Source organism: Sinocyclocheilus anshuiensis, unplaced genomic scaffold (assembly GCF_001515605.1).
Source record: "Sinocyclocheilus anshuiensis isolate Anshui unplaced genomic scaffold, SAMN03320099.WGS_v1.1 scaffold598, whole genome shotgun sequence".
Classification (NCBI taxonomy): Eukaryota; Metazoa; Chordata; class Actinopteri; order Cypriniformes; family Cyprinidae; genus Sinocyclocheilus; species Sinocyclocheilus anshuiensis.
Window position 1 is genome coordinate 360788 of NW_015547660.1, and position 17715 is coordinate 378502.

Here is a 17715-nt window from a genome sequence, read left to right on the forward strand (position 1 = left end):
GATTCATTTCTGCAGTGATGCAACACTGTCAAGTGACACAGCAGATGCAGGAGACACCCAGTAAGATGATACGTTACGGCCTTGTTATTGTTGTTGTGGTGAGTTTGGCTTGGGCTTGTTTTCTTGATTCCAGAGCCCAACAGCTCATAATAACGCCCGGCTTTGATCTTCCCTTGTTGGTGCTTATTTATTCTCCTCACAGTGAATATTTTGCGGTGATGTTAATGGGCCCTCCCAGCACACATTAAAGAGCCACAAACGCAGAGAGCAGAGCGACGGAGAGAGCGAGACGGTATGTGAGGGCTGAGGTGCGGGCAGGAACGGTGTCTGCTCCTAATTGGGGGAAAATGTGTTGCACATGGGCTGTTGGCTGCTCGCTGTGTGAAGCGCGGTGTAAAAGCGTATGGAGCGTGCTGTTCGTGTTTGTATGTGTGTTCATGATGCAAAAGGGTGCTTTTGCACATCTTGAGTAATTAGTATGGGCCGCTCGCCCTGTCTTTCAGCTCATGTTGTGTGTTTAGAGCTGATTAAAAAAAGATGTACTCGTCTGTAGCTCAGTACAAGCACTTCTGCTGCCTACACAGACAGTTGCTGGATTTATTAGTCAGCCTCATAGGCAGGGGCACAAATGAATGGGTGCTTGGAGCAAAAATGCCACCAAAGTGAGCAAAATGCCCCGCAAATTCAAGTTACAAACTCGAGGGGCGAAAAATGCCCTTGCGCAATTAAATTAAAATGATTATGAATGTTGCAATTAGGACTGCCCTCTAATAAACATTAGGCATTTTATTCGTTTTATCAGTCGGTTAGTCGTAGAGAGGAAAAAAAAAAGGTTTGTGAGGGACAGATTATTGAGGGCCCTATCTGTTTTATTTTTTTTCCAAATTCCGTTTTTTCCATTTAAATTTTTCTGGATTCCATTTTTTTCCCGTTTTAAGTTTCTGGACTTTTTTAATGGTTAAATTAAATTTTATTAATCAAAAGCATGTCTAATGAATTAAAATCATGAAACTTGTACAATTCGACATTCATTTATTAAAAAGTTGAACACAAATTACATGTTTAGGGCCCTATGAAATATTCTATTTTTTTCTCACCTTATGTTTTATTGTTACCAAATTCTGGGTTTTAGCATGTCTAATTGTTTGAATGCATAAAAACAACTTTTTTTTATTATTAATTATAGCCTTATGATTTTTTTTCTTTAGAAATTGTGTTCATTCAAATGAAGGCATACTACATTAATTTTATCTATTAATTAATGAAAATTAAACATTTTATTTTTTTGGCAAACAAATGGGATTTACTATTAAAATTAAAACGTGAAAGAAATATTGTGTAATTATTCCTTAAAAAATAAAGTTGTAATAATGTTAGTGTAGTAGTAGTAGTATTAGTACTATTACATACATTCTACTGAACAATAGTAATGTATTTCTGGCACAAAGTCTTCAAGTTAAACCGAACTTTTATTTTGACGTGTTGCCGCCGTGAATACCTTTAAATTTCTGTGTGTATATGATATGACGCTAGCTGTTAGTTTTACTCAAATAAAACTGTGAACTGCTCATGAAGTACTCTCAGAGCAGTTCTGGGGATGTTGTTCATTTAGTGATTCCTTTTAGTCATGTGACTCATTTAGTGAGACGCCAGACGCTGAAATCACTGTGAGCATCACGCGCGCTTCAGTATGTGTGTAGTAAACAAAACCACGCGTCTGCACCATTTATTAACACAGAGACACGCAGAACATGCAGGATTCATATTTAAATAGTCATTTTGTGGCTTAATATTTACAGATACAAGTCCATTCGTCCAAAAGTTGACAAATTCTGTGAAATTCCGTGACATTCCGTTCTTATGACTGGATTTTGCGATTCCGTCCAGGTTTTCTGCATCCCGGAAATCATAGGGCCCTAATTATTACTGGCTGGTCCTTGAGGCAATTGAATTGTTCGCCTATCATTCATCAACCTCATATATGGCTTATCATTGCAATATGTAAGTAGTAGCACCTTTGCATGGCTGTTTGCTCTAATGTTAACCTAAATGAATGTGCATTATTGCCATCACTGGCACTTTTTTACCTGATAAAACTGGAAACAAAATACCGTCATTTTTGCTCATAGATAAGATTAATACATCATTCAAAACTGTAAAGGGTCTTCTTTTATTTGTGTACACTCACAATATCAACAAAACATTGTGCTTTTGTAAAATAAAAAAAAACAGGACTCGCTTTCTGCCATCTCTGGAAAAAAATGAAGAGAAACTGTGTCGAGGATGCTTGCCTCACAGACATGAGAAATATATCCACAGAAAGCTTGAAGCCAACATTGACCCAGGCTTGTCTGACAGCAGTTGTGCCTATGATCCAGGTCATTTTCACATTTTAATGTAGAAGCAGGTAAAATCTTATTCTAGATCATCTGGACGTGGTTATTCTGAATCCAGTCAGCTGATGAATGAGTGAATAAGTGACTTCTAAAGTGATTGCATAGCCAGGTCCAGATGCTCTTAGTTGCAAATTCTACCTGTTTACAAATAAATGGATTGCAGTATACCACGCATAACAGTTTTACAAAATACTCATACAGTACATGACACAATCTGGTCTGGGATCTGTCTTAAATAATTACACAGGATCAGTGGTGAACTGGAACTGGCAGATGGTTTATGAAGTGGGAAAAAAAAACATTAATAAAGCAAATGCTTCTGAATCAGTGGTTGTCTGAAAATGGTTGTTAGAGTAAGAAGTATGTCACAGTTAAGATGGTTGGAAACAACACAACACAACCTTCAGTAGAGCACAACAGTAGACTTTTAAATCCTTTAAAGATTCTGAGTCCTCTTGTAGGATCAATTGTTGATCCCTTTGGGAACCAGATCAGTGATGCTGTGAAGTTTAGTATAAAGGTGGACACAGGCTTATAGTCCTGATGTCAGCACAGCGCAGCCTCGCTCTCTAAAACAGCTCTGTTTACTTAAGAGCACACAGCAAAAACATTCAGACACACTCTCTCTCTCTCTCTCTTGGGTTTGAAGGTGGTGAGGTGAGTGGCCACAAGAAACCACTTGATAAAGACCCGCTTTAAGCCAGAGGGCATTTAGAGCCACATATAGGCTCTCTTTCAAAACACAGTGAACTGCCTACGTAGGCAACATTTAAAGCATGTTCCCAAATAGAAGGCTCTTCCAAAAGGCAGGAAGCAGGATTATGCTGTCTTCATGGGCTAGGCAATACACTGTATATTAGCTACATAATTGTAATAATATGTGTATATGTGTGACGATATAAAATTAGGGAATATTGTATATATTATGGTGATGTATTACTTATAAAGACAGTAAGCCAATTTCACTCCCCTTTTTCATTTCATGACAGCTGGTAGGCGTTGCTTTCAAACGTCTCCATGTGTGTTTATATGAGCGCTCTCTGAAGAGTATCAAACTTTCTATTTACAACATGCAAACCAGTGTCAAACATTGTTGGTTTATGTGTGTGTGTGTGTGTGTGTGTGAATCCATTCATTATAAATGGTTAAATAAGAGTTTGATTGCGCAGTAAAGACAACTTCATTGATAACAGGAGTTTTTGCAAGAGTGAAAAAGTACTGTCCCAGTGACAGCTTTTGTACCCTTTTTTTCTGAGAGTGTAGTTTCACACTGCAAATTTTTTGAATTGACAACCATACTGAAATGCAGGTTTGAATCCGAAAATACAGTGATTGATAGTGATGACCATGGCAATGGATGGGATTAAAAAAGAAAACAAATGGATACTGTATGTGAGAATAGATCTGTGCATTAAGTGGAGTGTAAATGCAAACTAATAAACCTGCCACTTGTTTAATGTGTTTATGTTTTCTTTAAAGAACTCGCTTCATTGTTGCAATAACCACTTTTTTCTCAAGAGCAAATGCAAATATATGCACAGCCCTACCACAGTCTTTTGGCCATAAGAAAAAAAGTAAGATGTCAATTTGGGAGCAATATTTATTACAAGTACACTTAAATTATATTCAATACAAAAAAAAGTATTGATGAAAACAATCTAGTCAAATAAAATGTTGTCTTCTTTTTGTGTGTGCTATGTATTTTTTTCGTATTGAAAACTATTATATGTCAAGCCAGTGTATTTGAGGAGCACTATGTGTCTATGTGTAGTTTTAAAAATCAGTCCCTTATTTGGGTTACGTCTGAGTTAAGGATGCTTATGTAGACTGTAGACAGGAACGTAACTCACTGAGTTTCAGAACAGAACTAATAATTGAGGTAGAAATGTCCTTTTTAATAATTCATAAAACAGATGTGTCTCTCAGAATCATGTGATGGTGTGCTTCTTCCTAGTATTCAACTTCATCTGTTTCTTAAAGGGGTCCTATTATGCTTTTTCACTTTTTTAATTTTAGTCAGTGTGTAGTGTGTATGTTTGGGCATATGCCGGTGTGCCTACAGTCATAGAAAATAATGTATTTGAATTTTAAAGCCGTGGCACGACGCGACGCTGCGCTTCTCGTCCGGTGTGCGACCGCCTGAACGCGGATGATGTCAGGAAACAGTGGTTGCAATTTATTTTTTAACTCTGTTCCTGAGCATTATAACCCCAATTTGCTATTGTGTGCTGCGCATTTTACTGAGGACAGCTTCCACAACACGAGGGAGTACAGTGCCGGATTCGCCAAAAAGCTTTTGTTGAAAGACGGAGCAAGGGGTGTGGCAGTACTGAAACACCGTCTAAGCTGTTTGCCAATCACAATAAATATGGCTGTAAAAATCTCTCATATTCTGAGTGTTTATGTTTACAGAGCTCAGTTATTTGCAGAAGTCAAATATACAGTATTTTATATACAGTTCACAACCAGGTAGTGACCACTAGCTGCTAATGCAGTGACAGATAATGTATATGTCATGATTTAAGATCACAATATCCATAATTGGATACTGTAATATCCGGTCAGCCATGCCAGGTTCAGGAGAGACACAAATGATAATTTAGAGGATTTACTTCTGTATTTTGAGGAGGTTGTCACTCACAAAACCTGTCAGTGTGTTTGCGGCCTGTTTCTTCTTCCATTACTGCTGTAATGGACATTTCATTTCATTTACATTCATTTACATTCACAGACGGCCCTCAGTAGTGCTGGCCATCTCTGTGTGGTGTGTGTCCTCTCGTTCACCCGTCTCACTCTCTGTGTGTGTGTGTGTGTGTGTATGTGTGTGTGTGTGTGTGTCTAAATTCACAGAACTGTACGGTTTCGACGTTCTCATTGATTCCAACCTCAAACCGTGGCTCTTGGAAGTGAACCTCTCTCCTTCATTGGCATGGTGAGCGACGCACACACACTAATCCATTGATTTTTCATTTATTTTGTGTTTATGGGGATGTGTACAATAACAACTTTTTACCAGGTTTTGGGTGTTTGTGTTGTGCCTGTCTTATACCGACAAATGCAATTTGAGATCACTGCGTTGCACACTTTAAATTCCCATCACATACAGCCATCCATACAAGGAATTTTGGGCAAATACAGTGAAGAAATGCAATCAAATGTTCAATTTTAGGTCTCTCTTTTGGCAGAGTGTAAGGAGTTGATATAGAGTTTTACATCAGGCCTGAAAATTGCTAAATTAACAAGTATGAACTGTTAATATGGCCCTAGTCAAGATCTGACTAAATCTGACTGATTTCGTTTCGACAGGAATAAAAATGATGATATGAGGGTTCAAAGTACAGACTTTTCAATAGATTGTACAGTTGTTTAACAACATGCCAATTGTTCAGCCGATAAAACACCTTTCCAAAAAACTTTAACTTGACAAACATTCCATAAAACAGTACTGAAACTTGTGAGTTTTGAAAGTTGCATGCGATCCAGGACTTTCATATAGTGCATGCCATTGTAAAGACTGTAAAGCCTCAAAGCCTCCTTTTTTATCCACGTAAAATTCAATATGGTGTATCGAACATCTCTAGTATTACTTTTGAACCTTACAAAGCTCAAGTGGCTGATCTACACCACGGCATCTGTCATAAGTGGTGGGATCAAATCGAAACATCCAAGAAAAGCCTATTTCAAAGCGTAACGCCAGATGAGTGGAAGGATTTCCCATTACGTTTGGAGGATCTAACCAACTGGAAGTTATCAGGTCTAGACTTGTTCAAACTACTGGATCTGGAGCTTTGATGCACTGCATTAAGATCTTGCAAGGGCTTTAAGTGAGGCAACCAGTGATTTGAGTATGTTACCAGACTGGTTTACGCAGGAATTACATACAAAAGATCTACTATCTGATATGAGCAAAATTAAACAGACTTGGGCCCGTATTCACAAAATATTTTATCTTACCACGTAGAGTTATCCTTAATAGCAGTAAAAGGTTTTAGCTAAGAGTTTTCTCTTAAAACCTATTCACAAAGCTGCTGAGACAAACTTTTACTAAGGAATAGAGAGAAGTCTTAAAGGTATAGTTCACCTAAAAATGACCCCTGATGTCACATGGATTATTTTACCGATGTCCTTACTATGTTTCTGGACCTTGATCGTGGTAATTACATTGCTGTCTATGGAGGGTCAGAGAGCTCTCGGAATTTATCAAGAATATCTTAATTTGTGTTCCGAAGATAAACGAAGGTCTTACGGGTTTGGAACGACATGAGGGTGAGTAATTAAAGTCCCCCTGTAGTGAAAATCAAGTTTTTTATGTTGTTTATTTGTCTATGTGGTGTTTTTAATATGCTTTTAGACAAACCATGTGCCAATCTATTAATCAACACCATTGCTGAGTATTTTCTCCTTAAAACTGTAGTTTCCCAAAGGCTGACCCAGAAATATGGTTTGAAACAGCCCTCGGTTTGCTACGTCACAAACCAATAACCAATCACGTCAAGGAATCGATTCCTATCACTAGCATGCAAAATATACCAATACCAGCACAAAACCAAAAATAAATCAGAGCAAAAAACCCATGAAGCTGTGGTTTAATGTGAATTTAGAACCGCTAACTTGCATTATAACCCGTGGCAACAGTGTAAAAGTAGCCTGGAGTCAGACGCACCTCTCCCGCAGCTGCGTCTGCACTTCACACGCGTATGCTCGTGGGCACGAATTAACAATCACAAACGGCTGCATTCAAGTCTTCAAGGCATTTTAGGACACAACATCGTCAAGTAAGTAACTTTAACGAATGTTACAGTATTCACTGTAGTTGTCCGCTAGTAAAAACATAGTTTTATCAGTCATTATCCGTGTATGCCATTGTTTTGCGGTTACTACAGTTCAGTGGATCAGGAGGCGCTGGGCTGATAGGGGAGGGGTCTCTGTCAGAGATTCATTCATAGAAATGTTGTAGAGCTTGATATTATGTTGACATTCAAATAAAGATTTGAAAATAAAAATGTTGCCACATTCAAATAAAGATTTTAAAATGCTGGCTAAGTATCACTAATTAAACAAGTATATGTTCAGCTTATTGTCAGCCTCTTACATGTATGCTTCTACGGCTGTGTGCCCAAGGTTCCCGCTACTCCCTTGAGGGATCAGGTGGTGAACCTCCAAGCGCTGCCCTCGGAGGAGGCAGACCCAGCCCTAGCTTTGCTCTGTCCCGTCCGAGCCTTAAGGTGCTACGTAGAGTTATCCAGTCTTACTCATTAGGTAGTGCCATTGCAGCAGTAGCTGGTCCTCTTGTGGAAGCCCTGGCCTACGCCAAAAAGTAGGGGCGCAGGTGGCTTCCACAGGACACTGGAAGGGGCAGTAGCTGTGGCCTTTTGGTAGGATCCCAATTCATCGGTCATCCGACGTGACGTCGAGAGTGACCGACTGAAAGGGAACGTCTCGGTTACGTATGGTAACCCTCGTTCCCTGAAGGAGGGAACGGAGACGTCACGTCCCGTCGCCACAGCTCCTGTACCACCGCTGAGCGGCCGAGTCACCGGCTCGGCTCCTCAGCGAAAACCTGAATATGCGCTGCATCTGCTGCCTACTTATACTCACGCTGTGATCAGCGGCAGCTGGATGCAATAATCGCATGCCAATGTGCATTGGCTCGTTTAGTTTACACTCGAAGTAGATTGGTCTCTCTAAGCGAGATCCCAATTCGTCGGTCATCCGACGTGACATCTCCGTTCCCTCCTTCAGGGAATGAGGGTTACCATACGTAACCGAGACGTTACATCTTGCCCAACTGGCCAATGAAAACTAGGATATAATCAAAGGAAAATTTGGAATTAGTATATCCTCCAAAACCAAGAAAGTCCTCTTCACTACTCCTAACGTTTCACATATTTAGGAGCTAGTTTTAGCACTAAAACGCTTTGTGGAATACACTTCGAGTAAAAATGTAGGAGTCCTAGATTTAGGATTGACGGACATTATTTTTTAAGATTTCCTTCTAAATCGGCAAGTTATGAGCTACTTTTAGCCTTAAGATGTTTTGTGAATACGGGCCCTGGCAGGAAAGTAGGGCTGCAGGAGGAAAAATCGGAGGATGCAAAGATCAGCTCCTCATGGACAAGACAATCATCTTAAACGACATGAAGAAGAAGAGGAACGTTCAGTATGGCATACATCAACTAAAAGCATTTGACAGCATTCCCCTCAGTCTGTGAACATACCTAACAGACCCTGTCATCATGGGCTTCTTGGAAGGTGAAGCGTTGGAAAACCAACCTGCGGTTGCATGCCAATGGTTGCATAAAGGCTGGTAAAAGCCATTAAGTGAAGAGTTTTCCAAGGCAACTCTGTCTCACCACTGACAAACTACTAATGAACATCCTAAATAGTGGGAGCCCATGTTATAAGATGAAGAACAGCATCTATCTTGTCAAGTTGCTCAGCAGTGACATTCAGAAGCTCCAAAAGTGATGAACTGAAGATCTTGATAGCCAATGGCCCAACAAGAAGTTAAACTAGATGATAAAGGAATTTCAAAAGCCAAATACCCTCTATTCTAGATCAGAGATAAAGTGCAGAAATACAAATAAATGCTTCCTATTAAAAAAGCTATTTACTCTCCAAATGTTTTTCAATACAAGACAACAATACTCACAAAAATGGACAATTCACACAATTGTTTTTGTGTCAAACAATCCTTTATGAGTAATTTGTCCAATTAGAGGGAAGTTCTTAATGAATACTTGAGTCAAACTCAAGCCTGCCATTAAGTGTACTTGTCAACATGGTCATAAACATTTGTGTGGTGCTTCTAAAAACAGCACAGACTGCACTGGTTTGGGTTCAAGAATGGAAAAGTTGAAATATCTTCACATTTGTGTTCACTATCAAGTGGAAGTGTCATTTAGTGCTTTTGGCAGAGGTTAGTCATCTAGTTGTGTAGATCCTTTGACCCCATTGATTTTCATTGTGTGGACAAAACATTTTTCAGAGTTTTAATTTGTGGGTGAACTAGCCTTTTAACAAGAGTTGCATTTTTGTAGGCAGTGACAGTGTTCACTGTATAGGATTTAGGTTGTATTGTATTGAAAACGTCAAGGTGCTCCAAAATTTGACTCTTGTATTATTTGAATGACTTGAAATGTGGTGCATTAGAACAAGCAATGAAGTTGTTATGATGGATTTTGCAGCTTGACAGTATAAATCACCTTTAATTAGGTGGAAATTAGCAGCTTGGACATTCTGCCCATTTTGTGTTTCATGGAAGAAATAAAATAATCATGTTGTATTGTGTTTCTTTTAAAGGCTTATAAATCAGAAGAATTTATTGGCCCACAAGGTTAATATAACAGTGCACTAATGCATTTTTGTCTTTTTATATTTCTAGCGATGCTCCTCTGGATTTAAAGATAAAGGCCAGCATGATCTCCGATATGTTTTCTCTTGTGGGTAAGTTTCTTTTTCCCAGTCTCAGAGTCTCAGTCGTAACCCTGACCAGTCCTTAACCACTTCACCTCAGTCTCATGTTGTGAATGTGCATGTATGGTCATATTTTCAAACCACAGAACAGCCATAACTGCAGGTTACTGTGACCGTGGCTTTTGTCATGTGGGTCACATTTGTTTGGTCTGCAGTAATGACCAGTTGAGAAGAAGGAGTGTTGTGCTTTCCTGCCATACATGAGGGTTTGTGGAAAACGCAGACGGAATCACGAAATCTGGCAAAATTTGGATGAATAAATACAAAGTAGGGCTGTACACTTAATGCAATGACAATATGGGCTTGTAGCTGTGAATATTCAAGTGCAAGAAGACTACTGTTAAAATATAAGGTCTGCATGTTCTGCTTGACTCAGTTTCTCATACACAGCACATACTAAGTCTCACTGTATAAACTCATGAACTTCACCTCCAGAGCTGCTCTGAGAGTCACTTCACCAGCATTTCACCATTTCTTTTGAGAAAATTAACATCAAATACACAGAAACTCAAAGCTCTTCACAACAACCTGCCAAAAGCTTGGTTAATTAATAAAGCTCAATATGGCAAATGGGGCAAACATCTCAAGCATTCATTATGAAATTATGAATAAAACTTGAAGAAATTATGACAAATACGTTACTGTTGTATTTCTCAAAGTAATAATGACAATAATAATAATACAGTTGTTAAAATATCTTTTTTTACGGAATATCATACACATTTTTATCCATGTTTTCATTTAAACCATAAACCTCTTTTGTGCAGCACTATGCCAACAATTAAAGGAATTGTTCAAATTTGATTTGATTACATTTTAAAAGCTTAATTAAATCGTTAAAGTTTTATGCATTCATGATTACCACCATTTTTTATAAAAAAAATTGCATTACGTCATAAAACACAGAATCTACAAAAATTTAAACGGAAAGAAAAGGGAGAAAATAAAATGGGTATTTCATAGGGATGTAACGATATCAAAATCTGACGGTACGATATTATTGCGATATTTAAAAAGAAAAAAAGACAAATTAAGAATTGGGAAAAATTTAAATGTAGTATTTTAAAGTTAAATTATTCTATCTAATGCACTTTAAGAGTTCAAAATTAAGAGCTCCAACCCATGTTTCTTAACTTAAGTCAGAAAAAAGTCTGTGAATTGACTTGTAGCTGAACTTTAAAGGAGACTCAACCCTCTTTTTATTTGTGGTATACTGTCTCAGTCTAAATTACATTCACACTGGGGTTTTAGGAAGCCAAACAAATTAGAATAGAATAATAATAATAATAACAACAATGACAGTAATAGCCATATATTGCAAAACAATTGCACTGTAAAATAAATGAAAATGAATATTTTAATAGGTATATTTACACTACAGTAGGGAAATTACAATACTTCTTTCCTAATTTCTACACTTGGAAGAGATATTTTAAATTTGGACTGCATTTAAACCGCTAGCTGTCAGCAATTCATACTGCACTTTAAGCTTTTATTTTGACGGAAACGTCAGTAGAGCTTTTGTTTTGAAGGAAGCTTCAGTGAAAACATGCTTACAAAAACATGTCTCACTTCAAATCTAGTGAAACGCTGTAATCATCTGCCGCGAAAATAACGTGCAAACTCACAGCATGTGCTATAAAGGAGTTGACTGCATTCATTCAGTGTGAACGGAGCCGTTCTGAGTCGCGGAAAACACCGGATCACGAGCTGATCGCATGAACGAAGTGTGCGCTTCGCTTTGAAACAGACTTGATGAAGGGATTAAGCCATATTGTGCTTTTGGTTTCATTTTGTTTGACAGATACTGTGCCAAAGCATAATGACCCAAAACAAATGTATTTTAAAAACTACACTTTTTGCCTATCGTCATATGACCACGATAATACCACAATACAATATCACGATATTGATAATATCGTTACATCCCTAGTATTTCATAGGGTTCATAGGTCACGCTGGGCGTCTCACTAAATCCATATTGCTCACAATCCACTAATAGGGCATTGTTGCCTGCTGGTGGTTTTGCGTCACATTCTTCCAACCCTTCAAACTGTGTGATGATCAAATGTGATGTGTCTGAAAAGCAATGAATTGCCCTGCATCAGAAGCACAGTGTTAAAGAGTTACCCATAGGCGCTGTTCATTAGCATAAGATGACTTACATGAAGGAACTGTCAGCAGAACATTAGACGCTTGCATGAGTCATTGAACTGTCACAGTTTGGCTGAAGAAAATACCTCTGCAGCACTCATGAAAATAACGATTGCTCAAGGCAGAGTTTTGTTATGCTTACGCAATAGGTTGTCCCCACTCCAAAAGTTCGCAAATCTGACACCAGAGAAAAGAACGCTCACTGTATTGATTGATCTCTGTACTGTGATGGTTGCTGATCGCATGCAGTATTTTATCTTGTTCGTTTCTCTGTGATTTCTGATGATTACTTGCCACAGTAGAACTGATCAACTATTCGTTCATTCTTTGTAAAAGTTGAGGATTTCGATTCTGGCGACAGATTCTTAAGCTATACTTTTGTCTATGAATGTTTAAACATTTGTGTGGTGAATTTGTTCATTTAAAATTGTTTTGTTGTTGTTTTTGCGTATGGTGTTTTTTAATGGCTTTAATATGATGTTATGAGTAATAAATTAAGTAATAAATCAAGTAATTAAATAATTATTTAGGCGGCATTTATGCAAGGCAGCTCAAAACGTTTTGGAACAGAGGTGTCATGTGACAAATTGTGATTTTTTTGAATTGACGCTTATGATTGACCACATACACTACTGTTCAAAAGTTTGGGGTCAGTAAGATTTTTTAAATGTTTTTGAAAGAAGTCTCTTCTGCTCACAAAGGCTGCATTTAAAAATACAGTAAAAAACAGTAATATTGTGAAATATTGTTATAATATAAATAGCTGTTTTCTGTGTGAATATATTGAAAAATTTAATTTATTCCTGTGATCAAAGCTGTATTTTCAGCATCATTACTCCAGTCTTCAGTGTCTTCAGAAATCATTCTAATATGCTGATTTGCTGCTCAAAAAACATTTATTATCAGAGTTGAAATGGTTATGCTGCTTAATGAAAGTGTGGAAACCATAATACAGTGTCTTTATTCTGAATTCTTACATAAAAGGAAAATTTAAAGAGCAGCATTTATTTGAAATAGAAATCTTTTGTAACATTATAAATGTTTTTATTGCCATTTTTATTCAATTTAATGCATCCTTGCTGAAGAGTATTAAAAATGAACAAATTTTTGAACAGTAATATATAGCATGTATTATTGCAGAAATTCTAACATCAAACAGAACATTTGAGATCAACTTTTTCTGACTGTCTGATCAGTCTGCTGTTATTTACACACACTCCATTACACATCTGAATGGATAGAAAGCTAATTATGAATAGATTGTATTAATCCACTGTTGTCTGAACAGCAACTGTTTCTTGTGCTTAGGTTTTGTGTGTCAGGATCCGTTATTACGACAACCGCGTCCCGACAGAGCTGGGATTGATTCAAGAATGAAGAATCCTCTGCAGAAACTTCAGGTAAAAATACCCACACTTTGAACTTATTTAAATAGTTTTCCTTGTGTAGATACACAGGATAAACAACAAGTTGTTAGGACAATCATGATGATCATCAGACAACCTTATAGTGTTTTTTAATAAGAATAATGAGAAGAAAACCCTTCATGTTTCATCATGCAGGTGTCAGTGTCAGCGGTATAACTTAATTAGGACCGGATGTGCTAATGTAATTAGAATATTCTCTATAACTGTGTGCTTTCTAGTCTATGATTATTACTTTCTAAAGATGTTGAAAACTTGATGATGGCACTCTGATCCCCAGGGGCCCAAACAGACTTAATCGATTATGGAGAACAGTTTTTTCTCTTGGACCCAGATGAATGTGTTTTGGACCTTTTTGATAAAATCTTTAACCAACTTACTTACATTTATGAAGTGATTTTGTAAAAGATTTTATCAGAAAGCTGAAACTTTTACCACATTACTTGGATAAATGTATTTATTCATTCTGTCTTTATGTATCTTACTAATATTGGAATGAGTTTATAATATGATGATAATTATTAGGAGTGTAAATCAAATGGTTCGTCACGATACGATACGATATTGATTCTCATACCCAGCGGTACGATATTTGCCGATACTTCTACGGTACGATTTCAGTACGATTCGATACAGGACAATATCGATCGATATATCGATATTATTATATTATATACCTATTTTAAACAACCATCTACATTTTTATTAACTCACAAATGCAACCAAAACATATATACACTTTTTTTAAATAATAAAGAAAAACAAATAATTGAAAAAAAAAAAATCAAGTCACACACAAGATCAGTAATCTTAAAGTGCCCCTATTATGGGTTATGAAAGGTTCATATTTTGGTTTTGGGAGTCCCCAACAACAGGTTGACATGCATGCAAGGTCAAAAACCACTTTCATTGTCTTATAATATGCATTTATTTTTACCTTATTTGCTTAAAGACTCCCAAACGATTCGCTCAATGATTCATTTTTCCAAACCCCTCCTTTGCGTGACGCTAATCTGCGGTGATTGGTCCGATTGGTCTCATTTCCATTTCATCATGCCTGTGATGCCTGATAAAGCAGCGTTTGTGAGCGCAGTGCTGCTTTGTGTACAGCGTTACCGGGGAAACCGCTATTTTTACCGCTCCAAAAGCGGCACCTAGTGGCAAAGAATGAATTTGCATTTTGCACTCAGAGCAACCAGCAACCAGTGTACAGCCAACCAGCCGAGGCACATGAGTTTCAAGCTGGTCACTAGATCATGTTATTGGTTCCAAATGCTTATAATGGACTGGTAATTTTTGGCCCACAGTCGGTTCTCAAGAGGGTGGGACTCTGGCTGTCAGAGTTTGGAGCAGCTGTTTCATATCGATCTGATGAAAAGGATTTAGGGAATTCCATGGTGGATTTGGGACACAGCTCTCCACAGTTAACAAACTAGATGTTAAGGAGCTGATTTCTCTGTCGATTTGCTGAGTTTTTTTAGACCCAGGGTAGACCGATGTGATCTAGCTTGATACCTTAAACTCTTTGTTTTGAGTGCTACTGAGCCGTAGAGACTTACTTGGCAATAATGAGAATGCTGCTGATTGAGTGCTGTTGTTTGATACCCTGTTTTTATAGCACAACATAATTTTCTAGTTGTAATAATTTTGTGAATCTGACTGAAGAGTCCAGCTGTGAGAGCTGCCCCATGGCCAGAGTTTAATCTACAAACTAGTCTCCATTTCTTCTGACTTCAGAACTGAATAATGTTACTACACAACATAGAAGAATGTCTTTTAAGCAAGGAATAATTGACGACGGGCCGCTGAATTCTTAGAAAATAATGCACACCCGAGGTGGTGATGCGGCCATGACGCGAAGCGGAGTTGGAATTGACTTCAAAGGCCCGAACTCAATTATTCAGCTTATACTACAGTTACCACACCTCAAGACATTGATCAGATGATATATTTCAAGGCATTTGTCAGTTTTTTTGTACTTAAAACACTATTGTAAATAGGACTAATTTCTTCCGCATCTCATCCAATGCCTCCGTTGCTAATTCCAAAACGTAATTTTAGACCTAAGTTCGTAACGGGGGCTTGAGCCGTTGGTAGCAGACTAATGCAGCTAATAACTAAGTTATGAGGGAGAGAGAGAGAGAGAATTACCTCTGTGAGTCTGTACATCTCTTAAAATTGTTCGACAGCAGTGTCTTTACTAATAGTGAAACTTTAATTTCATTTTCTGCACAAACAGCGCCGTTGTTACCTCGCTTGTGAGAAGTCATGTAGTTTTTAAGTTGATGTTACTGATAAAATCGTCACAGTAGCGCTAACAACATTAGCGCGTATGTTAGCATGTGTGCAAACTGTATGTATGTGCGTCTGTAAGGGAGACAGAGAGCGGGAGAGATAGAGTATGTGCTTTCCGTGCATAATTAAACGTAATTTTGTGGCAAAAACATGGAAATTATCTGTCGTTTTATCCTATTGTTTACTATATTTATTTATTTGGCCGGAGTCATTGTGGGTTTTTGGTTCTTTTGCTGTTTTAGGCTGTAAGGACCTTTGAAATAACTCAAATCATTTGGCGAAGTGATATGGACATGTAATGCGGTCAAGACCTGACTGGAACTACGTTCGCCGTGTGTTTCCCTGGAAATAATTGCACACCTTAGAACGTAGAATTACTGGTCTTATTCCTAGTTATGTGAACATATTTTAACATCCAAAATGATTAGTCAGGTATTCTTACTACGAATGATGCTGAAAATTCAGCTCTGATCAGAGAAATACTGTACATTACATTTTAAAATATATTACAGTACAAAACAGTTATTTTAAATCGCAATAAAATTCACAATATTGCCGTTTTTATTGAATTTTTGAGCACATAAATGCAGCCTTGATGAACACACAACAACATTTAATGAACTTTCGAAAAAAGTTTTAAACATTAACAAACTTTTGACACGTATTGTAGCCCTTACAGAATATGCAAGATATTAATCATTTTGACAAAATAAGAGATATTATAAAAATGTCATGCTGTTTTTTTTTTAGCATTGTCCTGAATGAATTTACTTTTTAGTCCACAAGACAGAATAATAACTAAATTTACATAAATTAATCTTTTAAAAAGTTTGCATACCCTTGATTCTTATTACTGTGTGTCATTACCTGGGTGATTGACAACCTATGGAAGCCCATTTCCGCCACTGTTTAAAAAATAAAACAAGGTAATTGCGACTTTTTTCTCACAATTCTGACTTCTTTCATCCAATTCTGAGGGAAAAAAGACTATTTTCTTACAATTCTGAATAAAAATCTCTCAATTCTGACTTTTTTTTCTCAGAATTGTGAGAAATAAACTTAAAATTGCAATAAAAAAGTCAGAATTGCGATATACAAATTCACAATTACCTTTTTGAATTTTTTTTATTCAGTGGCAGAAATGGGCTTCCATAACATCCTGGGCTGCGTTTCCCAAAAGCATTGTAAGCTTTAGTTGATCGTAACTCCATTGGTTTCAATCGGTTGACGATGTACTTAAAGGGTTAGTTCACCCAAAAATTAAAATTAGGCCATAAATTACTCACCCTCAAGTCATCCTAGGTGTATATGACTTTCTTCTTTCAGAAGAATTCAGTCGGAGTTATATAAAAATTGTCTTTGATCTTTCAAGCTGTTTAATGCCACTCAGTGAGTGTTGCAGTACTTCAGCCCAAATTAAGTGAAATAAAAAGCGCCCATCAATAAAAAAAAGTGTCTCACACGGCTCCGGGGGCTGAACAAAGTCGATGCGAATCGATGCGTTTTTGTAAGAAAAATAACCATATTTAAAACGTAATAATCACTTTAATCTAGCTTGCGCTCATTTGTACACGGAAGCGGTTCTGGGGGAATGACGTATGAGGTCAGCGTTGCGCATGCGCCGCTCAGAAGTGACGAACGCAGAAGCGCAGCAGAGAGATCAAAACAAAACAACGGTCACTAATTAGAAGTACAAAACGAGGATTTGTAAAGAAGAATGTCGGAGGATTTCGATATAAGCCAAGAGGAGACTGGTTTTCCTTTGCTAAAGTAAGGAAACTTTGCTTCCTTTGCTCCTGTAAACATACATTGGTTTTCACGAGACTCACCGGCGCATGCGTAATGCTGACCTCATACGCCATGCTCCCGGAGCTGCTTCTGTGTACAACTGCTCGCGCAAGCTACATTAAAGTGATTATTACGTTTTGAATATGGATATTTTTCTTACAAAAACGCATCGATTCGTTATA

The 17715-nt window shown here is 37.5% G+C and overlaps 1 protein-coding gene across 3 annotated transcripts in view; it reads left to right on the top strand.

The window, feature by feature from the left end:
- The window catches only part of ttll5 (tubulin tyrosine ligase-like family, member 5), a 131937-nt gene that overhangs the window by 28085 nt on the left and 86137 nt on the right, over positions 1 to 17715 (top strand). For all 3 annotated transcript variants that reach the window (XM_016504488.1, XM_016504491.1, XM_016504490.1), the window contains 3 exons: positions 5247 to 5328; positions 9781 to 9842; positions 13335 to 13426. In XM_016504488.1, the coding sequence (XP_016359974.1) occupies positions 5247 to 5328; positions 9781 to 9842; positions 13335 to 13426 (236 nt within the window). The remainder of the gene's footprint in view (positions 1 to 5246; positions 5329 to 9780; positions 9843 to 13334; positions 13427 to 17715) is intronic.